The sequence below is a fragment of the Embiotoca jacksoni genome, unplaced genomic scaffold (assembly GCF_022577435.1).
Source record: "Embiotoca jacksoni isolate LCO1_2020_lvr unplaced genomic scaffold, fEmbJac1.0.p SCAF_4, whole genome shotgun sequence".
Lineage (NCBI taxonomy): Eukaryota > Metazoa > Chordata > Actinopteri > Embiotocidae > Embiotoca > Embiotoca jacksoni.
Window position 1 is genome coordinate 16,545,607 of NW_027185392.1, and position 20,841 is coordinate 16,566,447.

Sequence of the window (20,841 nt, forward strand, 5' to 3'; positions counted from 1 at the left end):
ACAACTTGAAACTTGAGCCACTGAGTATTTAAAGGAAACCTTGCTTAGTTCAATACTCCTAGGTTTTTTTTTTTTGTTTTGTTCAAACTTTGCAGCCTTGCGAGCTGGTGGCCTCGTGACTACCAGCTTATTTGGGCTAATTTTAAGTCAACTTTAGATACAGCAACTTTAACTGCTGGTGACTATATACACTATCGACAAATGGCTGCTATACAACACAAGTTACAAAGTCTTTGTGTTTTGAGAAAGTAAAAACATTTTCATTTCACGCTTTTAGAAATTTTTTTTTAAAATTTTTTTTTAACATTTTTCAGCAAGCCACTGTCATGTCTATATGAAATAAGCTGCCACAGACAGTTAGCTTTGCGTAGCTGAACTAAGAGTTGAAACAAGTAGTTTGATATCAGTTTGATGGCTGAGAAATAGTTTGTAAAACAAGTTTTTGCATGAATTAAACACAAGATACGACTTTAAAGGTGGTGATATGAAGATTTTTTTTTTTGTAATACAGCCAGTAGCTAGGGTATCAAGTGGACCTGTGACAGAAGGCAAACAAAAGTATTTCCTGAATTGAAGAACTTTGGGGGGTTTTTTTTTTCTTTTTCTTTCCACCAACACTGAGGTTAAGGTGCTTTATTAATTAAAGACAGTGCTACAAGGTGAAAAGAACAACTAGTGTAAGAGTGGTACATCCCTCAAGCTCAAATGACACCAGGCAGCATCACATGTAAACTTAATCATCAGCAAACTGGGGAAGATATTTGTGGCCAAATCAGTTTCCGTCATAGTTATTTCATTTACGTAACGCTGTAGCCTGGCTCCAATTTTGGCTTTAAAGGGCAACTTCAGCATCTCGTCTATAAGCCAACCACACGCAGACTGGTAGAAAATATGCAGAAGCCCGAAAAAGGCAAAGAGCTATGTTCTGGGGATTCTCCCCCCCCGCCAGCACACCTACGCATTTACAACCGGGTCTATAAGTGACTGAACTTCCACGCACACAAATGCTCTACCCACCGATCTGAGAGTGGAAAAAAACAGGTCACAAGTCCCCACCTGAGTGTCTGGGAACTTTTCTAAGAAACAAAGACTTACTAAGAAAGGTTACAGCGGTAGATCAGTTCCTGTTGGAAACAGGTTTCAAGGCATCAGGATGTGCTGATGTTGCTGTCATATACTTAAACAGATAGGGAAAACTTCAGCCTGACACTTATCCAGGCAAACACAGAATGGATAGATACGACCTTTAATCTTCTGTGTATCCTAAAAGAATGGGAATTTCCCGCCATTGCAAGGGAATTCCCAAATGAAAAGCTGACAAGTTTATTTGAAATGGAGCGCTGTAGATTTGAACAGATCATTCTAATTCAATGTTTATTGGTTGAAGTAGTTGGTATCAACGCTAAATGTTTTTTGGTTTTTTTTAGGTTTCTTGGTAAGGATGTCCCAGGTTTCGGGCCGTTGAAAACAGCATTGTGGCAGATTGCAGTCAGTTAGGAAGGGAGATTCCCTCCTTGGAAGTGTATGTGATCCTGAAGCGCTCAAGGCAGTTGACAATGAAAAGAACAGCGTTCTGATTACAAGCTTTAAGGCAGCTCCGATCCCTTTTAATAAACCTATTGACGCTCAACCCTGTCATTGTCTGACAACTCTGAGTGAGTGCACCATTTTGATTCACTTCATCCACTGAGGCAATTTTTACAACAAAAGTCCAATTGGGGAGACACCTTGAACGAACACGTTGGAAATTTTATCTGGACATTTATAGACTTACCATTATTTCTAATGGAGGGAATGTGTTGATTTAAGTGCCCTTTATCCCTGCTTATATCAAAAGACAGATCTGCGCCATTTTTAAGTTTAAGATCACGACCTAAGTTTGTGTGTCAGACATTTTTCTGGGTGTTTTTGACTTGTCTACGTATGTGTACTTTTGTGGGGCATTTGCCTAAACGTGGTAGATCCCATCTTACAACACTGGTGACTGAGAGCGAGCAGGCACTACAAAAAGGCCAGACAGTCATTCATACCTGAAATAATTTCTGAGTCATATCTGGTGGCTTTCAAAATCAAAACCTTCAATCTTCTCTTGCACTTTTACCACAGCGCTCTCATTCATTATTCAAGGACCATTGTAAAATCCCGCTGTTTGAAGAAATAGTAAGTCTTGGGAAAAGTTAAGAGGAAGCAGTCACAGTGGTGAATGTAACTATTACTCACTTCCTCTTCCACTCTGTCCAATCGGTTCTAAATATAAACTATGAATCTACTCTGCTTTTACAGCCTCATATTTCCACATTTTATAAAATCAATCTGCTAAAAACCATGATTCTAGTTTTACTTTTAAATAAGAAAATATCAAATTCCTATTTTTGTGAAATTTTCAGCATCTCTTTACTCTTATGTCTGTGCAAGTAGATATGAAGTTAATTTCAAGTAACTAAAAAGAACTGCAAATTGAAACTGGAGATCAGTTTCTCAGTTTTCTAAAACCCACTAGTTTGACATTAAGATGAGCTCATTTTCCACTGTTTGGCAGAAGGGGAAGCTAAGTGGACATTAATGGATTTCAAAAAGTTTATAAAAATGTCCAGATTCCTCTTTGATTCAAAACAGTTGGAAAAATGCCAAACAAAAGCTTTTACCAGTGTTGATGTACACGTTGTCCTTTTAGTACTGTTCAATGAGGTATGAAGTCATCTACATCTAGATAAGCCAGAGCCTGACCTCATTTCATGCTCACTTTAACAAGAGGGAATGTACTTGATTTCATAACCGCCTCAAATCAATTTTCTCTAGAGTTCCTCGATGAGCATATATGAAATAGAGCTACATGTTAAATGCCTGAAGTAGCCTGACGGCAGCTGCCTTTTGTTTGGGGTACGTCACAGGTGAAAATGAACCTTGGGATCGACTTTACTCGGTTACAAATCCCTTTTAAGATTGATTATGACTGTAAATTGGTGGATTGCTCAAAAGGAACTTGTATACGAGGGTGTGACTCACCCTGCAACCTTGTATATAGCTGCAGATGTGCAGAGAAGCAACAATGTAAAATGCCTGGCATTGTGCAAGCAGCACATGCAGTTCACTACTCTTATACATGGAAATGGTCACAGTGAAGTTACGGCAATCCGTTAGTTCACACAAACCGAGAAATACACTTATTTCCGTACTTACTGAGTTGGTTGAGAAGACTAATAGGACTCTACAGTTTCACGAGGGGCTATGTTCTTCTGGAGATAAGAGGTTGCCAGGCAACCAGCGAATACTCCCCATGAAATGACTGTGCCCAACCGAGAAATACACCTTTTTACACTTTGGCTTCTTTTTGTACAGATCTATGAGAAAAATAATGACAATGGGTTAATTTGTGGGCTTTACCTTATGGCATCAAATCAGACGAGAAAATGAATACCACTCTCCTGTCCGTCGTGTAAATATGAACAGCTCAACATAATGGTGAGAAAATCCTTGTAAAGCTGACGGATATTTCTTGTTTAATCCCAACAAACCAATGTGTAAAAAAAAATGTATCGCTTCATGAGTGGTTATGTGTTGGCTAAACTTTGACACATTTTTACACCTTGTAAGCAGATTTTTTTTATTACCATTGGAAAGAGCCAGGCTAGCTGTAGGGCCACGCCTCCAGTCTTTGAGCAGAGCTAATTGGGTGCCGTTTGTAGAACGAGGTATCGATTTTCTCTGCCAGAAACACTGGTATTAAGTGTGCATGTCCTTGGACAACTTTTACTGCATGTAGGAAATAAGATTTGACACAAGACACATAATCCTGCCATACTACTGTATTCCATCTTTCAAAAAAGAAAGACAAGATTTAATATTACTTAACAATATGTTAAAAGTAGCCAGTTTGGCTTCAGTGTTAATACAATATACACTCTATAACAGATTGATAGTGTGAGTATTGTTCTTTTTCAATTTCATTCTGAAAGTATTCTGATACAAGCTGGCTACAGGTCAAAAATAAAGAAAACAAAAACTGTAACTGGTACACTTTTACTCAACAGTTTGTTAAACAGAACTTAAAAACCAAAAAAGAACATTGTCAAGTATTACGCCTTCCTCCTTTCTGTGAAATAGGGTGGTGGTGATGGTGGTGGTGGTGGTGGTGGTGGGGTGGTGGGTGCGGGGGAGTGGAAACCAGCTAACCGAGCCCATTCCCATGTCAATCATGTGGATGAAATGGCGTGCCAGGAACGGGAAACGATGGGATAGTAAGCCACAATAGCTCAAATACAGCTTTTAATTCATTACATCTCTTTTTTTCTTTTTCTTTTTTTTGTAGTTTCCATTGTCTCTTTTTTGGGTGGGGGGAGGAAACCATCCAGACATAGTAAGCATCTTTTGACGACAGGTAAGCCAATATAAGAAAATAATTTCAGACCATGGCTTTTTCAGTCAAGAGAAATGCCCAACTCAGACTAAAAGCACACAAGCACGCAAGGAAAATTAATCAGATGTAAAGTAGCATTTTGTGATTCTTTTTGTGTCATTTCCTTTTTGTTTTAGTTCTGCAGGTGGATCAGTCCAGATGGATCTGTGTTGGAACCACACAGTGACAAGAACAAAGCAAGGCAGCGTGGGTGTGATTTGGGCACAGCAGGAGAGAAGTTCTGGGAGGACAACAGTTGGGTGGAGGTACAGGGATAGGGGTGGAGGGTCGGTGGTGGGTTTGTATAGCTGTTAAGGTACTGATTGTGTCCTGACAGTCACTCACTAACACCCTCAATGTGCAGCAAACGTCGCTTTCTTCAAACTAAAGTTTGACCAGTTGATGGAAAGCCGTTGACGGGTCTGCCGAGAAGAGTCCAAGCAAAATCTAAAGAAACAGAAAAACAGATGTTAAGCCTGCGAAGACGCATCACACGGGTGGACATTTTAAAGTTACAGGCGCCTTGTGGAGTCTGTGGAGTTGTTTCTATTCAGTTTGTATCCAAGAGGGATAACAAACATATTGAGTGCATTTCTTTACTTCTAAAAACATCTGCAAATTTTTTTTTACATTTTTGAAGCCTGCAATGTTAACATGCACGTTTTGTTTGTACCGGTTGTCATCTTGTTTGCCTTTTCAGGACCAGCGAAATGTTTTAATCACACAGAAATCTAACTGTCGAGTAGTAGAACATATTCTAATTGATAGTGAGAACTGTGCGTGAACTTTCTTCTAAAAACTTTGCAGCTCCACTGACAGAAAAAATCCTCAACATTTTGGAAAATTGCAATTATTATTTGGTGATGTTTAGTTACTTTAACACACGTACCTTTTGAAATACTCCACCTCCCTCTCTGTCTCATCCATCTCAGTGCTGTCCAGGTCGATGTCTTTGGGCAAGAATACATCATCTACAACAAAATAAATTACATCTAATTTCAAATATTTGTTTGTAAGCGTACTATAAAGTTCATCTGTAATAGAAACTTGGAAACAAACTGTTTCCTATCACTGGGGAGTACCAAAGTTGGATATAATTGCAGTGTGCTGGTCCAGCAGGATTAAGTTGCCCGAGTGAGTCTGGGGACTTTGGGGGTTGGAAGTGTTCACAGCACTTCGGGAGATTTAGTTTGAACACAGTATCTGTGGCTGCTGCATTAAGAAACTCCACATGGGTGTCAACATAAATGAGATCAGCAATTCGCTAATCATGCTGTGACGCTGTGGATATACCGCAGAATACCCAGGAGACAAGTGAGAAAATAGACACAATGTTGGCCAGTCCAGCTGCCCATGAGTGTCCTGTTAAGCTCGTATTTCCCCTCACTTAGTATGATGCACGTGTAGCCACACCAGTTAATTCAGCAGTGAACCCGGTTCAGATGAATTTTCGTTTATTGTTAACAACCAGTTAAATCTTCAAAATCAAATCATGACTCATAATGCCACTGACCTATTGAGCTGTTCATCTTGTCCCCCTTCTTCTTCTTGCTCTTCTTGGTCTTGCCTTTAGGCTGCGGGGACTCTGCACTGGGAGGTTTGCCGTTCTGCTGGCTCTGCTCAGACTGGGAGGATGGAGGAGGAGATGGGGAAGGGTGTGATACAGGGGGACTTCTCCTGTCTTCCTTTATTTGGGTAAGGGGTTGCTGTTGCTGCCTTTTTCCACTCGCACTTCTGTTATTACTCCTCTCCTCCCCCCGTGGTTCAGTGGTTGGGAGAGAAGCTAGGTCCTCGGCAGGCCTGACTCGCATTGCTTTGGTGTCCGTTGCAGTGGTAGGGGTGGTGCCATTGGCTAGCTTTGCAGTCCCATCGCAGCTCTTGGGTAACTCTGCAGCTCTCTTTACAGCAGCCTCACAAGTGGCCACCTTAGCCAATTGCTTGGTCTTAACTTTACTGCTGATCTCAAGCGGGGATGTAACGGTGCCATTTTGGAGGATGGCTGGACAGTTGGGGATGTTGGTCCCGGTAGAAAGCCCCTTTTCAGTGGCACGTTTTGGGCTGTGCTGTAAGGTGGGCCGGGGTGTGGGGTCAAATCTGGGTTCCTTTTGGTCAGGGAGGCGGATGAGGGTTTGAAGCAGCTGCGACTTTCCGTTCTGAAGGTTATCTAGGACGTTCTGAGCTGTCTGTTTGAGGGGCTGTGGGTTGTTTTGAGGGGGAGCGGTGTTTTCCTTTGCTTTCTCTTTCTTTTTCTTCTTGGCAGCACGGTGTTGCTGCAGCTCCTGCAGTCGGAGCAGTTCCTTTTGAAGGGCTGCCTCTTCCTCTTCCTGCCGCTGCCGCCGTTGCTGCTCCTCCAACAACTGTTGCTCCTCCCTTTCACGGGTCTCTGCCTCCAGACGGGCCTTCTCCTCCATCTGAAGCACACAGACACATACACTTTCAGCATAATGACAACAAGTTATTGTTTTTCCAACTAGTTTTGAGAAGAGATTTAGACTAGATGGATCTTTACTGGAGGTTCTTGTGATAATGTTAAAAAGGGGCTTTGAACTTATGTGGCGGGACAGTTACCTTCTTTTGTTTATGCCTGGCTCGTTTGGCTGCCTTAGAACTGGAAGCAGGTTTACTGTCGGCACTGTTGATGAACTGCAACAGATCCTCCACCCGCCTGTGGTCCTCCACCCCTCCATCTCTTTCTATCACCGGCTGCTGCTCCTCACGCTTCGGCTGTTCCTCCTTACGTTTTGTCAGACGCAAGCGCAACTTCTCCCGCATTTCTGCATAGTTTCGACTGGTAGGAGCAGCTGGGGGCTGTCAATAAAACAGTGTTGCACTCAGTAACGATATCGTGAATAAATTCATGCGTTAAGCTAAAAAGCTATTATTATTCACCACACTACAAAACCCTTTTTTTTTTTTTTTTTTTTCACGTTTTTATGTTACGCAGTGAATCTAAACCAAATAGGATGAAAGCAGAACTGAAATTTAAGATCTCTTTAAATTTAAAAATAAAATTTAAATAAGTTGTTGTAATTTGCATCCTCAAGAAAACGTAAATTTGAGTCTTACCCCGCCATGCCCGAAGAATTCACAGTAGCAGCAATCACAGTACTTTCCTTCTTTCTGGTTGGTGGAAGTGGAGGTTGAGGAGCTATGCTCGGAGCAGCTGTCCTCATCCTGACTCTCCTCTCCATCGTACGGTTGGTGCTCGTACGCCCCATTCCCTTCGCAGCGGTGGCCTTCACAGTCAGGATCGCTGAAATAATAATTACATTGAAAACCAGTCCCTATAAATTACCTGCCTTGGATTTTCTTCTGCGTCATACATCGATTTAATTCTAGTGATAAAATGTACCTGCAGACACTGGGTGGGGCACTGACAGGACCATCCATTAAGGAGGCTGGAGGTTCTGCAGGCGGGAGGCACAGACCCTGGTGGGACTCCACAAAGTCTGGGGCTGGAGTGGCCATCTTTGGAAAGGGCTGTGATCCCATTGTGGAGAGGTGCGTGGTGGGTGCTGGGGGCAGAGCGGGGCCGGAGAGCGGGGGGAGGGAGGCGAGTCCTGTGGAGCTGTTTCTAGGGGGGGCTGAAGTAGGCTGCCTGTGGTCCTCTTTACCCAGATTGTGAAATACATCGTCTAGAGGAGACAAAGTTGGACAGAATTAGACCATTTAAATTTTTATGGTCCTTAAAAACCACTTTGGTCAATGACAGAGCTCCCAGAGAATCAAACAACTAGGCCTGGCTATTAAACGGTACTTAACCAACGGTATGTGGAAAACAAGAAAAATAGGCTACACGGAGCAATAGAGTTGCTAAGTGGACATTCCTGGTTCCGGCAGTAAAAGACAACAAAGGATGTCACACCTAAAGTATAACTGTCAAAGTGATGATTGTCTTAGTGGCCCATAACCCAATCATAACAAAGCCCCATCATCAGTACAAACCTAACCACTACCCCTACTTCCTATATTACCTAAAGAGTTGGGTCTTTTAGATGCTAGGTGGATGGGTGGGTTATTACTTGACTGGACAGTGGTGGCAGTGCAGGACACAGAGGACGTGGAGGCGGAGGTGGTCATCACCACTCGGTTGGTCTCCATGAAGGCATCCTGGAAATTGTAGAGACACTTCTTCTTGGCGCCAGTCTTCTTCTGCTCTTTGGCTTCTGAAGAGGAGCATGATGACGACGACGATGATGATAAAGATGATGACAGTGATGAGGAGGAAGATGGGGGTAGAGGTGTGGGCAGTGAAGGATATTCCCCTTGGGGGCCGATAGATGATGTTGGAGGGAGGGGGACATCAGTGAGGGGGGGTCCAAGCATGTCACCTGTGGGTTAACAAAAAACACGAGGGAGGCCGTCATTCTAGCCGGCTTTGACTTGAGTTTTTTTTTTTTTTTTTTTTTTTAAACTTTATCATAATTGTTGTTCATTTCTGCTGCGCCTGAGTGGCTCACCTGGCAGGGATTCAGGCAACAGCATAGACGGATTCCAGCTCTTCATCACAGCAGCATCCCACAGATTTTCAAACTTGAGTGAGAGGCATTGCAGCGAGCTGTTCCAGTCACCTGCTCCACCTGCACCACCGAAGCAGTTCTGGTATACATGCTCTGGTAATGATGAGCTGAAGGCTGGCTGCTTGGCTGCTGAGTGGTTTGATGTAGGGCTTGGGGGAAGAGGCTTAAGGAAGAAAAATGGTCATTAGTTGGGGATTATGAGATGAGCAAATTTAAGGTAGCAGATAATTGTGTTTTGGATTGCTGATGGGGTTTTCTTAGATTGGGATCAGTCTGTCCCCTGGTGGCAGACAAAAAAACTACAGTGACACTAAGTGAAACTAGAATACAACTAAGCTTAGCATTGTTCCTGGAACCTTAAAAAAATCCCCAGTGATAAGGAAATGAATACATTTTCCCTTAAGAGACACTCTCGTAGCTATAACTTTTGCATACTGATCAGTAATCAGGAGGTAAATTACCTCGCCTTCTGGATGCATGATATCCTCACCTTGTTGTGTGTGAGAGGAGGACTGGGTGGGTAGAGTGTAGGGTGCAGTAGGGGCCGGGAGAAGTTGTGTAAGGGCAGGTGGCCGTGGATGTGTGGGTACAAGTGGAGGGCAGGGTGTGCGGGGGGAGTCTTGCTGTCTGTAAAGAACTGGTGTCCGACACCAGGGGGAGGCGCGGCGTGGAGCCGACTGGGGGGCAGGCATGTGGCAGGGCCCAGGGTGGAGGAGCTGGGGTCCTGGTTGCACACGTGGCACTCGCACGCATGCTGGACCTGTTCTACCTGAAGGTGGTGATATAAAGTCAAGACAAGATTACTTTTCGTCTGTAGGGTGTGGTCTTGCCCTTTAACATCAAATTTTAATGAAATAAATAATATGCAAGTGTATAGTGTATTTGTACGTCGTAAGGGGGTGCTCGCCCCCTCTCAATGCTTTGAATCCCCAAAGATTCAATTCAGCTGTGCTCTCTGCATTTTTCAAATACGTGTGATAAATCCAAATTTTCTGTTTTTATTTAAGAAATTAAGTCAGAAGTACACTTGAGAATTATGTCTTCTTTTGCTAAACCAACAATAGTAAACATTGGTATTTGGCATTTTCAGTACCACTGTTTCGGTGTATGTCTGTGCACCGCTCATAGCTAACAGTTCTGCCTTTGACCAGCAGGGATTAGAACCATTAAAAGTAACATTCTTCGTTATGCCTCCACAACTATGTCTGTGTATGTGCAATGTGGTCATTTAAGGCATTCCCAAAGGAATGTCAAAGAAAGCCCTTTGCAAGTGTAGCCATACCTGTTGGTGGTTGTAAGAGGGTGGAGGACTGTTAGTATTTCCTGAGGAAAGCTCTTCCTGCTGCCCTGGGGGCTCCCCACCAACCTCCCCATTAGCTTCCTCCTCGTCACCCTCTGATGAACTACTGCTGCTGGTAATGTGAGGAGACTGAGACAGAAATGTGCGGAACAAGCACGGAATTAGGAAATAGATGAGGATCAGTACACAAAACAGTTTCCAAAACTACCTGTAAACCCACTCATAATGAATATTGATTTTGTCATCCAGAAACTCGGCAGGGAAATTCACAGGTCAGCTCTCGGGCATTTTTTTATTTCTTTAAATAGAGAACTCACCCCTGTCTTCAGTGCCATGTTGTCACCTTCCCCATTGATGTCGTTATGGAGGCCGTTCACAGCAGCGGTCACGACACTGTTGTCGTCGTAACCACTTATAGGGTAGATGTCCCCAAACTTACTGGACAACGGAGGCACTTCGTCATCATCACTGATACTTTAACAAGAGAGAAAAGAACAGTCAGGTCAGGAGAGTGAAAGGAGAGGACATTATTGCTTACAGGAAGACAAGTTTTAATTTATGATCATGTATTTTAGGATGTGTACATTAAGTAAATTTGATAGGAGGGTAAAGGGCTGACTTACAAAGTGTTGGTATCCCCTTCAGCCAGAATGAGCCTTGGATGCTGCTGAATGGTGATGGGAGAACTGGAGTTGGAGCCAGATGCTGAACTGCCAGAGGACAGGCTGGGAGGGTGAACCTCCGCCAGGTAGTCCCGGGGAGGTTCCCCTTGCAAGGGCAGCTTGATGTGGAGGTCCTCGGCGATGGGCGAGTCCATGATGCCACAAGTTAGGATGTGGGAGAGACTACAGTCATCACATGTGCACCTGTTGGAAGAAGAAGTGAGTGATACTGACAAAATGTAATGCTACATTATAACAGGATTATCTCAATATTTGTAGTTTATGATGTAATGAACAGGATGTGTCGAAGGTCAGATCCCTTGAAGTAAAATTTGTTTTGGTGGTAGAAAAAAAAAGAAAGAAAACAAAACAAAAAGAGGAATATTTCACGTGTTCAAAATATCATGAGTACAGGATGACATCCTTGCTCTTAATATAAGGTTATTTTAATAACAATTGATTATTACCAATCTCTACCTACAGGAGATCCAAAAAGTTCTTAAGTTAACTCACTGATTGGATAAAACCACAAGCATTATATTCAGTCAATTCCGTAACAACTCTTGGGGAAGACTTGGGGAATGTAATCGTTTATTTGATACAAAAAGATCAAAACTAACCTCAACAAATTATTCTGTAAAAATACTTTTACATTTGTCGGTAAAAATAATTTTAGGTATGTTTGAAATTCATTGCGTTGGCAGCGACATGATCCAGGCCAGACAATAACACACCACTGATCCCGGGAACTTACCTTCTTCTATAATTGCAGTTTGGGCAGTCTGGGATAGTCAGACGAGATGAGAGCATTCTCATAGTGTCTGTGAAGTTGTTTTCTCCGCTGGATGACTTCTTACTGTTGGGTAACTATTAATAGAAGAAAATATTTGAAATTCTCCAAACCATACAAATGTAGATTTTAAATCCTTCGAAGCAGAGTCTTAGCCTTTCGCGTACCTGCTCTTCTATAAATCTTCTCTGTTTAAAGAACTCCCAGTCCTCCTTCAGCATCCGCTGCTTTGTCTTTAAAGTCTGGAAAAGGGCAGATAAACACAGCACATACAAAATAAACATAAGACAGAAAGAAAAGTACAGTGTTCAGACGTCATTTTAATCTCTTACGTTTTTGCTAATCAAGGACTTGTGTGGCTCTGTTCTTTGGTTGGTGACCCCTTGACCCTCCACCTTAAAAAGCAGCTGCAAAAAAAAAAAAAAAAAAAAAAAAGTACGCCATTAATCATTAACATTAAGAACCACCTTTACAGAGATACTTTTCATTTTTGTTTCATCTTGAGTGTGCGTGTGTACCTGCTCATCTACATAGTCATCAATCCTCTTCTCGCACTCCTGCCATTCAGCAGCCACCGAGGCCATCTCCTGCTGCAGCTGCTGGTAGCTCTCTAACAAGGTACTGTACATATCTTCATTGTATGAATCATGGGAGGCTGTGCCATGTCTGGAAAAAATAGGATTATGATTAAGCCTGCTGGCCCAGTACTGTGGACGCTTGTTGAGTGGCACAGGAAGACAGGAACACACCAATCTGTGTTGAATCAGAGCAGCTTTTTAAAAAATGAAGTGCAAAGTTAAAGTATAATTTAACCATGTCTTACTTCAGCTGTGCAATGAGTGCCGGTAAACTGCTGTGTAAGATCGGTTCAGAGAAAACCAGATTCTCAAAAAGGTGCTTGTTATGCAGCTCCCACGTCACTTGAAATTTTTGGAGGTGCTCATTCTCCTGAAAAAAATAAATAAACAAGGACAATAAAAAAGGTTTATATTACAAATTGAAACATCGGCTAAGAAGTGAACAAGGAGAAACACTGCAGATTGGTTACACATTCAATCTGACACACAAAAGGGAAACAAACCAGCGTGAGCAGGAAGCTGCTGATGGTGCGTGCAGCTTGACAGAGGGCGTTGTACTCCTCCAGCAGCAGTGAGATGAACTGGTGGGCCTGAGGAGGACCCTGGGCTGCAGCCAGGGCCCCCGGTGGTCCTGCAGTCTTGGAGCCTGCAGAAAGGTGCTTCAGTAGCCGAACCTTCATTTCCAATACATACTCTCGAGCCTGCTGCTCCAACCGTTGGTAGAGCTGATAGGGGTCTTTCTCACAGAGTCTACAAGAGGAAAATAAAGCATTTAATACACAGCAATTTGAGACTAAAGAAGTGGGTGGAAATGAAAACCCCAAACAATAACAACAAAACGTTGTTACTACCAAGTACAACTGGTCTTCTCTTCTCAATCTGCAGTTTAAATCTTTTCCTTAGTGAGTCATGGCAAGATAACAGATCATTTGTCACATCAAGAATGTAAATGATGCCATTTTATGGGCCTGTCTGATTACAATAGAAAAGTAATCCGTTTCAGTTTGTTGACATCATTGCTTTCAGAGGCTATCACACCTCAGATTGTTTTTGAAGAAGCTCATTTCCTGCATCAAAAGAGGCTTTTAAAACTCAATAGAGACCTCTAGTGGAAACACACCCTAAAAGAGAGAAGAAAGAACTGAGATGGACTTCTGTTTGCGCTTATACCTGTCCACCAGCTCTTTCATGCCCTCCTTGTCTCTCTCCAGGGGCTGGTCGTGGTCATCTGCAAGTGGTGTTCCTGTCTGACGGTAGATGCAGCGCACCAGGTAGCGAACCTCCGACCAGTGGTTTTGCAGCTGCTGCGACTCCCTCTCCGACTCGGCAGAGATCTCCCTGCATGAATTCATGAGGATGCCATAAAACTCACAGACAATACACCTACTGAACTGGATGTAAATTTCCTTTGGGGTAATCAATCTGAACTGACCGTCTCTCGTTGCAGGCATCACAGCTGCACACTGTGTCAGCAGGCAGCGGTGCGGTGAGGTCCGGGGCGGGGAGCATGGGTAGCGTAGGAGCAGCAGTGGTAAGTCTGTCCCCTGTGGCTGCCTCCTGGCCCAGGTTTCCATTACCCACAGGCATGTGCAAAAGAAAGTCCTGACTCTGTGGCAATATGAAAAAAAAACAAAAAAACAGCAGATTAAGAAACAGCACAATCTTTATATAAGACACAAGTGAGCAATGTTGATAATGTTTATCATGATTTTCTGTCTAAGTCCAAAGAAAAAGTACATCATATGATTGGCAAAATGTGCGCATCTCAACAGGTGTGTTCAGTAAGCTAAAATATAGCATGTAAGGTGAATGTAGATCAACTGTATTTGCAGATCTAGACATCAGCAACTATCTCCTTTTCTACTGTGGCAGCTACAAGGCCAGACGAAGATTGATTGGTTTGTTTGTGTGGGTCTCATGGGCTTATAAGATAATAGGCGCCAAAAAGTAACAGGATGGTGACATAAAAGTCACATTATACTGATAGTTTAAAATCTTGAATTCCCCCCCCAAAAAATGTCTTGCTATTTTGGATAACACCATGGGACAGACGTGACTCTATTTAAACATTTGAAGTTCACACAATCCACAGCAAGTGTCTTTTTTTTTTCTCCATCCTTTTTCCTACTTCAATATTCTAAAATGGGTCGCAGGCACAAATTCTCTTAAATATGTCAACATTTACATATAGAACCATTGACTGACTTTGGTGGCCTCAATTTCAAAGACAAAACCTGACTGGTTTCTGATCTAAGCTACTAGATCTACACTATATGATAAATGGTTTGCACTTACGTAGCACTTTTTCACAAAAGCGCTCTGAAAGTGCTTAACGATTTGATGTTTTTGCCAGTTTTACAGAACTGACAAAAAACATGCCTGCCATTAGGAGCCACTTGGGGTTCAGTGTCTTGCCCAAGAACAGGAGGACCTGGGAATTGTGCCGGCAACCTTAGTGGGCAACCCGCTCCACCATTTGAGCTGCAGCTGCCCCCGTGACGCTGCAAGTATGTGCGAAGTGTCTGAAGCTGCTTCATAAGAGCCGTCCAGTGATTTGGCTTTGTTTACCACAGGATCCTAATGTTATGACTCAGCATAGTAAACCCCTGCAGTTAGGATGTAATTAAACAATAAGTTTATGTGGAAACCAAGGCCAGCATCCAAGGCAAAGCAAAAGACTAATAGAAAGACTAATAACCAGTTCTATGAAGCAACTGCCAACGACTAATAAAATGTAATCATGAGATATAATACTTAACAATAACTTAGAATATTGATTCATTTAAGTGTTAATGTCATAAAAGTGTTTTAAGTATAAAATTAGACAGTCAGTTGAGACAAAAATAGATTAGAAAATAATTAGGATCAACAAAGACAAGTACACATTACTTCTGATTGATAATTTACTTGAGGATTAAGTCTATAAGCCCAAAACATAGCTAAAACAGCAGCAAGGAAAATACAGAAACAGTGGTGACAGTCAGCGTTAGGTGGAGCGAATATTTATCTATTTCTGACAATCTGCACTGCTAATAAAATGTTGTTATTGTAAATCATTCTCAGTCAAATTTAGATATGGAAAATCGATTTGCAAAATGGAAATGGAAAAGTTGGGGGAAAAAAAGTCAATAGTCTAGAGTTAATGGTCAGCAGATTTAATAATTACGACCATCAATCACACCCTAAAAACACAACCCGCATAAAGAAAACTGACTTTGTATTCCTGTGAAAAAAATACTGCGTTCAATCACAAGATTTGTCCACAGCTAAATTAGAGTCGTCCGGACGCGAGTGGAGCACGTATCTTGAGCCGTCCCAACATACAGAGGCTCTTTATATGAAGACGGCTTAGCTGGGGATGCATCGGTGCGAAAATAACTCAAATTGCTAGTATGAGTGACATTGACAGTGATCTATTCAGTTCAATTCTTTGTTTACATCTTAGTGCGCGTACTATGTCGTGCGTCAGCAGCGCGTCGGTAGACCCGGTTGTTTGCTGGCAGGAAGAACGAGGGAGCAAGACATGGAGGGAGCTAACAACAAATTATTGGCTGGAAAGAGTTATTTCATCCAATGAATTCAAGCCTGATTTTTCCTCACACAAAAAAGAACGATCCCCGTCTTTTACGCGCAGTGAGGCACATAGCTTATTAAACAGTGGTGTTGGATTGGCCTTTCCCCAAAGTCCAGGTATCGGGACAGAAAAAGCGTGATCGGGGCATCCCTAGTATTAGCCTTCTTTCATCATGTCGTTTATACGTCATAAACCTGAGAAGATATGTACAGTCACTCTCTGATGTGGAAAGGAAATCTGAAAAGTAAAACGTATAAACCATCAGACAGAAAGGAATATCTGAGACTAGGCCTGCCAATCATTTTAATCAGTTATCCTGCAAGTTTTTTTTTCTTGATTAATTGATTATTTGTTCTATCAAACGTGACCATGTTTAAAAATGTTTTATTATACCTCTAGTCAACTATTAAAGTTGTTGCTGATTGATTTTCTTTGACTTATCTAATCGACTGATAGCTGCACTTGAATATTTAATGTACTATTCATATATGCATTCATTATATTTTGATCCACTGGGACTTCCTTGGAACACGACAGAAACTACACATTTGAAGCGGAAGCAGCAAGAAGCTTTTACATAGTTGGGTAAATAAATAAAATCATATTTGTAAAATCAGATTACTGTATTCCCGTCATTATATTCTCTTTACAGCAACAGCTGCTGCTCATGTCAGCTGCATCTGTATTGGCTGTTCTGGCAAAGAACCAGAGGTGCCAATTAAAACAAGAGCTGCATCATCCATTGAAAGACAAACTGCAGCTGTGCGAGTTAAACTGCAGATATGTAGCATTGATGCTCAGACAGATACTTTGAGATCCAGCAATTTCCCTGCAGCCACAAACATTTGGTTGTCAAAATATCGTTTTTAACAACTTTTAAATCTCTTTACATCGAGATGGCTTACCCCCAACGACTGCTCCAGAGTAGTATGTCGGTCCTCCTTCTCCACTGTGCGCCTGCAGTCGGAGCACACCCACAGAGGCAGCTGGAGGGCACTGGGTGTCTTGTCGGGCTGTGCCGTACCGTTCTGGCCCGAGATACCTGCCTCTAAAGGCACGACACTGTCTTTCCGCTCACACCGGCATAAGAGGCAGCGATCACCAGCTGTGTAGGGCGCCCGCTGGTTCAGGCCAAACGTGAATGGGGTCTGTGGCGAGTATGTTAGGAGGAGGAAATGGAGAGAGAGAAATATACAGTGACTTACACAGCCATTAAAGCGTTTGCATTAAGTTACGGTGTGATTGCATTGAAAAGCGTATAACAGGAGAATCTGTGAATATTTGTAAAGGGTCTACAAAGAAAAACAGTGGTTTAGTTGTTTGTAAAAAAAAACAATGAATATCAAACTATGTTAGTCAGTACAGGTGGTCAAATTAGATTCCTTCATTAAAAATAATGTACCAAGTTATATTTTTTGAGTAAAACTTAACATTTACCAACATTTCTTCCTGGATTGGACGGCATCTGCTATATATTAACCGAGATTGAACTCTAATCCTTTGTGACCCAGTGCACTCCAGGTAAGCCAGCTGTCTAAACAGCCTCAGTGCACTCCATTAAAACCCTGCAACCTTTTCTTAATGGAGAGCCACTGTCAGTGAGCGAACCACAGAGGGGCCCGAACACATAATTAGCAGCAAGAAGTTTCAATTAATGACATCCGCATTGATGGTGTGCATCAGTGAGTACGATGGCTTTAGGATTCTTAGAAGCAGGTTGCTTTGCATCCGTTTCAGCTACATTTTAAAAAGGTGTCTAGTGCTTCCCAGGAGATTTTGAATCTGTGGGTGCTGTGAGTTACTCAACTTCACCCACTCCTGCAGCAGTGGTATATTCTTTTTGAATCACTGCTGAATCGAAAAGTAGATCAGTAAACCCAAACGCTGGCCAATTTTCTCTCCCCCAATTGTTTGCAGTATATGAAAACATACAGGCAAAGATCACACTGAGCACAACAGCTGAAGTAGTTCATGGTTTGATTTAATACAATCCATTTGGATTCAACAAATAGCAATATCTAACAATACTCCATATTTTTCTATTTTCAATTCATTACAACAATTTGAACTTTGTAAATTAAGGCTTTGTATTGAAACAATAAGGTTCCACCTGAACTGACCCGGAGTAATTTCTTAGCAGCGTAACAAAAGCAGTGTTTATAACATGACAAATATAACGATGTGTGGTAACAAAAACAGACAGTAGTTCAGTTCAGCAGCCACATGACATATTTTGAACAAGGATGGTGTACATTATTTTGCTCACCATGTGTGTTGTCTTACACGCACACAAATATATCTCTACTGCTGAATGCTTACTATTGTGCATGTAAGCGAGACAGTCGCAATTCAGCAGTAAGAGTCTCTATAATTCTGGAAAAATGGTAACGAGAAGCTGCTTCTGACTTATTAACAACAACAAAAAAAGGTATAATTATGTTCCAGATGTGGAGATCAAGTACAAATATGCTGCTGTTATTGAATGCATAACTGTTTGTGGAGCAAGTCCTATCAGAACTGAATATGCTCAATATTTGCGACAACCATGTCGCCTCAGACACGTAATGTTTCAAATGTATTAAAAATACAAGAAAATAACTTAAAGACCAAACCGAGTGCGTGGCCCCGTCACGTGGACCTACATTTCTGGTGTGAAAGTGTGACTTACATTGGCAAATGGGACGGGACTTCGGGAGAAAAATCTTTCTGTAGTGCTTCGATAAACTTCCAAAAACACCTGACGTCAAATTTACCTGAAGGACTCCGGAGAAGTCAGCATTTACTGGTCCTTCCGTAAACTGTGGTGTAACACTGTTGTTCACTTTGACCTGAGGGACACAAACAGCTCAGTGTTTACATATGACTGACCAACGGGCACTTACCTGGCTGCTTAATAACAGCCAGTAAAAGTTTGATCATCTTTAATACAAGTTTTACAAGTGATTCGCCTGGTGAATGTGAGTGATTTGGCTGTGGAGTTGCAGTGGACTATGATGTGTACAGTGAGGCCTGCCCAGACAAGGCAGACAAGCTACTACATAAACATAAAGTGTTCATAAATCATGTCTGTAAACAAACAAATTACAATCAAACATATTCCCCACCCGACTCCTGTATCTTGGATATCGAGCCAGGCGTGCAGTCAGTTTCGGCTTTCTGTCGATTTACATAAAATGACTGATAAACATTCATGACTGATTTCTTATTTTGCCGATTATCTAAACCCAATAACTACATTTGCCTTCGTGGCAGATGAATGACTTGACAATACTACAGCAATTACATGTTATGTAAACTTAATAAACAAACTGTATGTGGGCAAACAAACACCAACATGTGGTTCTGTAAATAAAACAGGCTGGCTTTGTGTTTGTGTGTGTGTGTGTGTGTGTGTGTATATCAAACATGCATCTGATAAATGTCAGTCTTTCATTAAATGAATAGCTACAAAAGTACATTAAAATACCCAGAGACACTGACGACTAAACACATATCGACTACATTTGGGATTTTTGCGACCCAACTAACAGAGATATTAAACGAGTCTGTGACACATTACGGTGTCTGTGGACAGCTACTGTTTCAGGGCTAACTCAAGGAGATAACCCGGATCACTGAAGTTAGTGAAGCATGCTCTTCCTTCTGACAAATAATAGTTTAAGTTCAACTCCAATCTTGATGAAGGACCGACCGGAAGGTCAGCTTGTGAAAACACTTCGAGACCCGCCGGCGGGCTGAAGTTGTTTGGTGTCTTAAAAACTGTTAGCATCAGCTAGCACCCGTGTTTATCAGGGTAACAACAGCCCCGAGAGTGAACCGTGTGAAATAATGGTGCCGCAGAAGTCACCTCGGCTCCGGCCGGCGTTAATCTCCCCGTACACGGGGCTGTATTTACCTCCACAATAAACGCTCCGCGGCGTCCGAGTCGTTTTTTTTTGGTCGATTTACAGCTACGATTGTCTTCGCTTGAAAGCTAACAACGATGGTCAGACCGAAAGCGAGCTCGTCTTGATGTTTTGACGACTCGGTCGCCATCAGACCGGTTTAACCGCTTCAGCTGCGACCAAACAAACTCACCGAAAACAACCTTCCGCTAAAAAGCGTGAAAACGACCATCGTCTTGTGATTAAAGCCGGTTAACTCCGAGGCTGCGTCGCCTCTGACAGCGAGCTAGCTGCCCGTGTGTGTGTGTGTGTGTGTGTGTGTGTGTCCTCGCATCAGTGTCGGGCCCACATCAGATGTGTCGTTGATAACTCGCTCCTCCGCCGCTGCTCGCCTCCCCGCTTCGACCATCCGCCGGTTAACGTCGTGAGACGGTCTTACCTCTCCGGCGACGCCCGTGACAGAGACTAGATTCCCGCTTCCGGTACTCCCGGGTGTTAGAAAGCTGACGACCGAGGCCGGCGTCGCTGTTCCCGCACAGCCCAGGGCCGAAGCAACCCCGGCCTTGCCGCCGCTGGTGTTGCAGACAGCACTGCAGCTACTGCCACCGCCCCGCTTGTTCTTCCTGCGTTTAGCTCCTCGTTTAGCATCGGTTGGACTCATTTCTTTTTTTTTTCTTCTTCTTCTTCTTTTTTTTTTTCTTCCTCCCCCCCCCCCCCCCTTTTTTTTTTTTTTTTTTTTTTTTTTTTTTTTTGTCCTCCCCGCAACACAAAGCGAGACAACTTGCCGTCCGGACTTGACAAGAGTCTCGAGCGGAAATTGCCCGGGTGCAATTAACTCGTGTACAAATCCGGGATAGCGATTATAGAGACTCCCGAAAACGACCGACGCTCAGGTCCATCAAAGCGCAAGCCGACTTCATAGATTCCAATATGGCCTCTGGCCGCCTGACTCAACCAGGCTTCGGCTCGCGTTGCGACGCCGAACGCGTCCCCCCCCCCCCCTCCCCTCCCCTCCCCTCCTCCCCCCTCCTCCCCCACCGAGGAGGCTCATGGGAAATGGAGTTTGTTATGTACAAATCACGTGACGGCAAACTGCAGGGAGTAAAGTTGTTGCCGAGATAAACGTGAACAACGGAA

At 42.8% G+C, this 20,841-nt stretch overlaps 1 protein-coding gene across 2 annotated transcripts; it reads right to left on the reverse strand.

Moving 5' to 3' along the window:
• Nucleotides 1-3,791: 3,791 nt before the first annotated feature.
• On the reverse strand, nt 3,792-20,689 carry fam193a (family with sequence similarity 193 member A). 2 transcript variants are annotated; one of them, XM_069166785.1, is made up of 23 exons: nt 20,144-20,689; nt 18,574-18,648; nt 16,726-16,968; nt 13,679-13,854; nt 13,417-13,584; nt 12,750-12,996; nt 12,492-12,616; nt 12,187-12,334; nt 12,001-12,075; nt 11,836-11,910; nt 11,633-11,745; nt 10,840-11,082; nt 10,534-10,690; nt 10,199-10,345; nt 9,407-9,685; nt 8,857-9,079; nt 8,419-8,727; nt 7,749-8,031; nt 7,463-7,649; nt 6,965-7,204; nt 5,910-6,807; nt 5,286-5,367; nt 3,792-4,843 (listed from the first exon to the last, which is right to left on the reverse strand). In XM_069166785.1, the coding sequence occupies exons 1-23, from the start codon at nt 20,363-20,365 to the stop codon at nt 4,750-4,752; spliced, it is 4,809 nt and encodes a 1,602-aa protein (XP_069022886.1). In that variant the 5' UTR covers nt 20,366-20,689; the 3' UTR covers nt 3,792-4,749. The 2 variants fall into 2 exon arrangements, with proteins under 2 accessions (XP_069022886.1, XP_069022885.1); XM_069166784.1 differs by having other exon boundaries at nt 8,371-8,727.
• Between the last annotated feature and the right edge of the window lie 152 nt (nt 20,690-20,841).

Bases quoted from the DNA above. Each gene is read 5' to 3' on its own strand.
- fam193a (XM_069166784.1), bottom strand. From the start codon at position 20,365: ATGAGTCCAACCGATGCTAAACGAGGAGCTAAACGCAGGAAGAACAAG. The intron at 11,746-11,835 runs GTACGCGAAAGG...TTCTATTAATAG, and splicing joins GAAGATTTATAGAAGAGCAG to TTACCCAACAGTAAGAAGTC. The intron at 6,808-6,964 runs GTAACTGTCCCG...TGTGTGCTTCAG, and splicing joins CCAGGCATAAACAAAAGAAG to ATGGAGGAGAAGGCCCGTCT.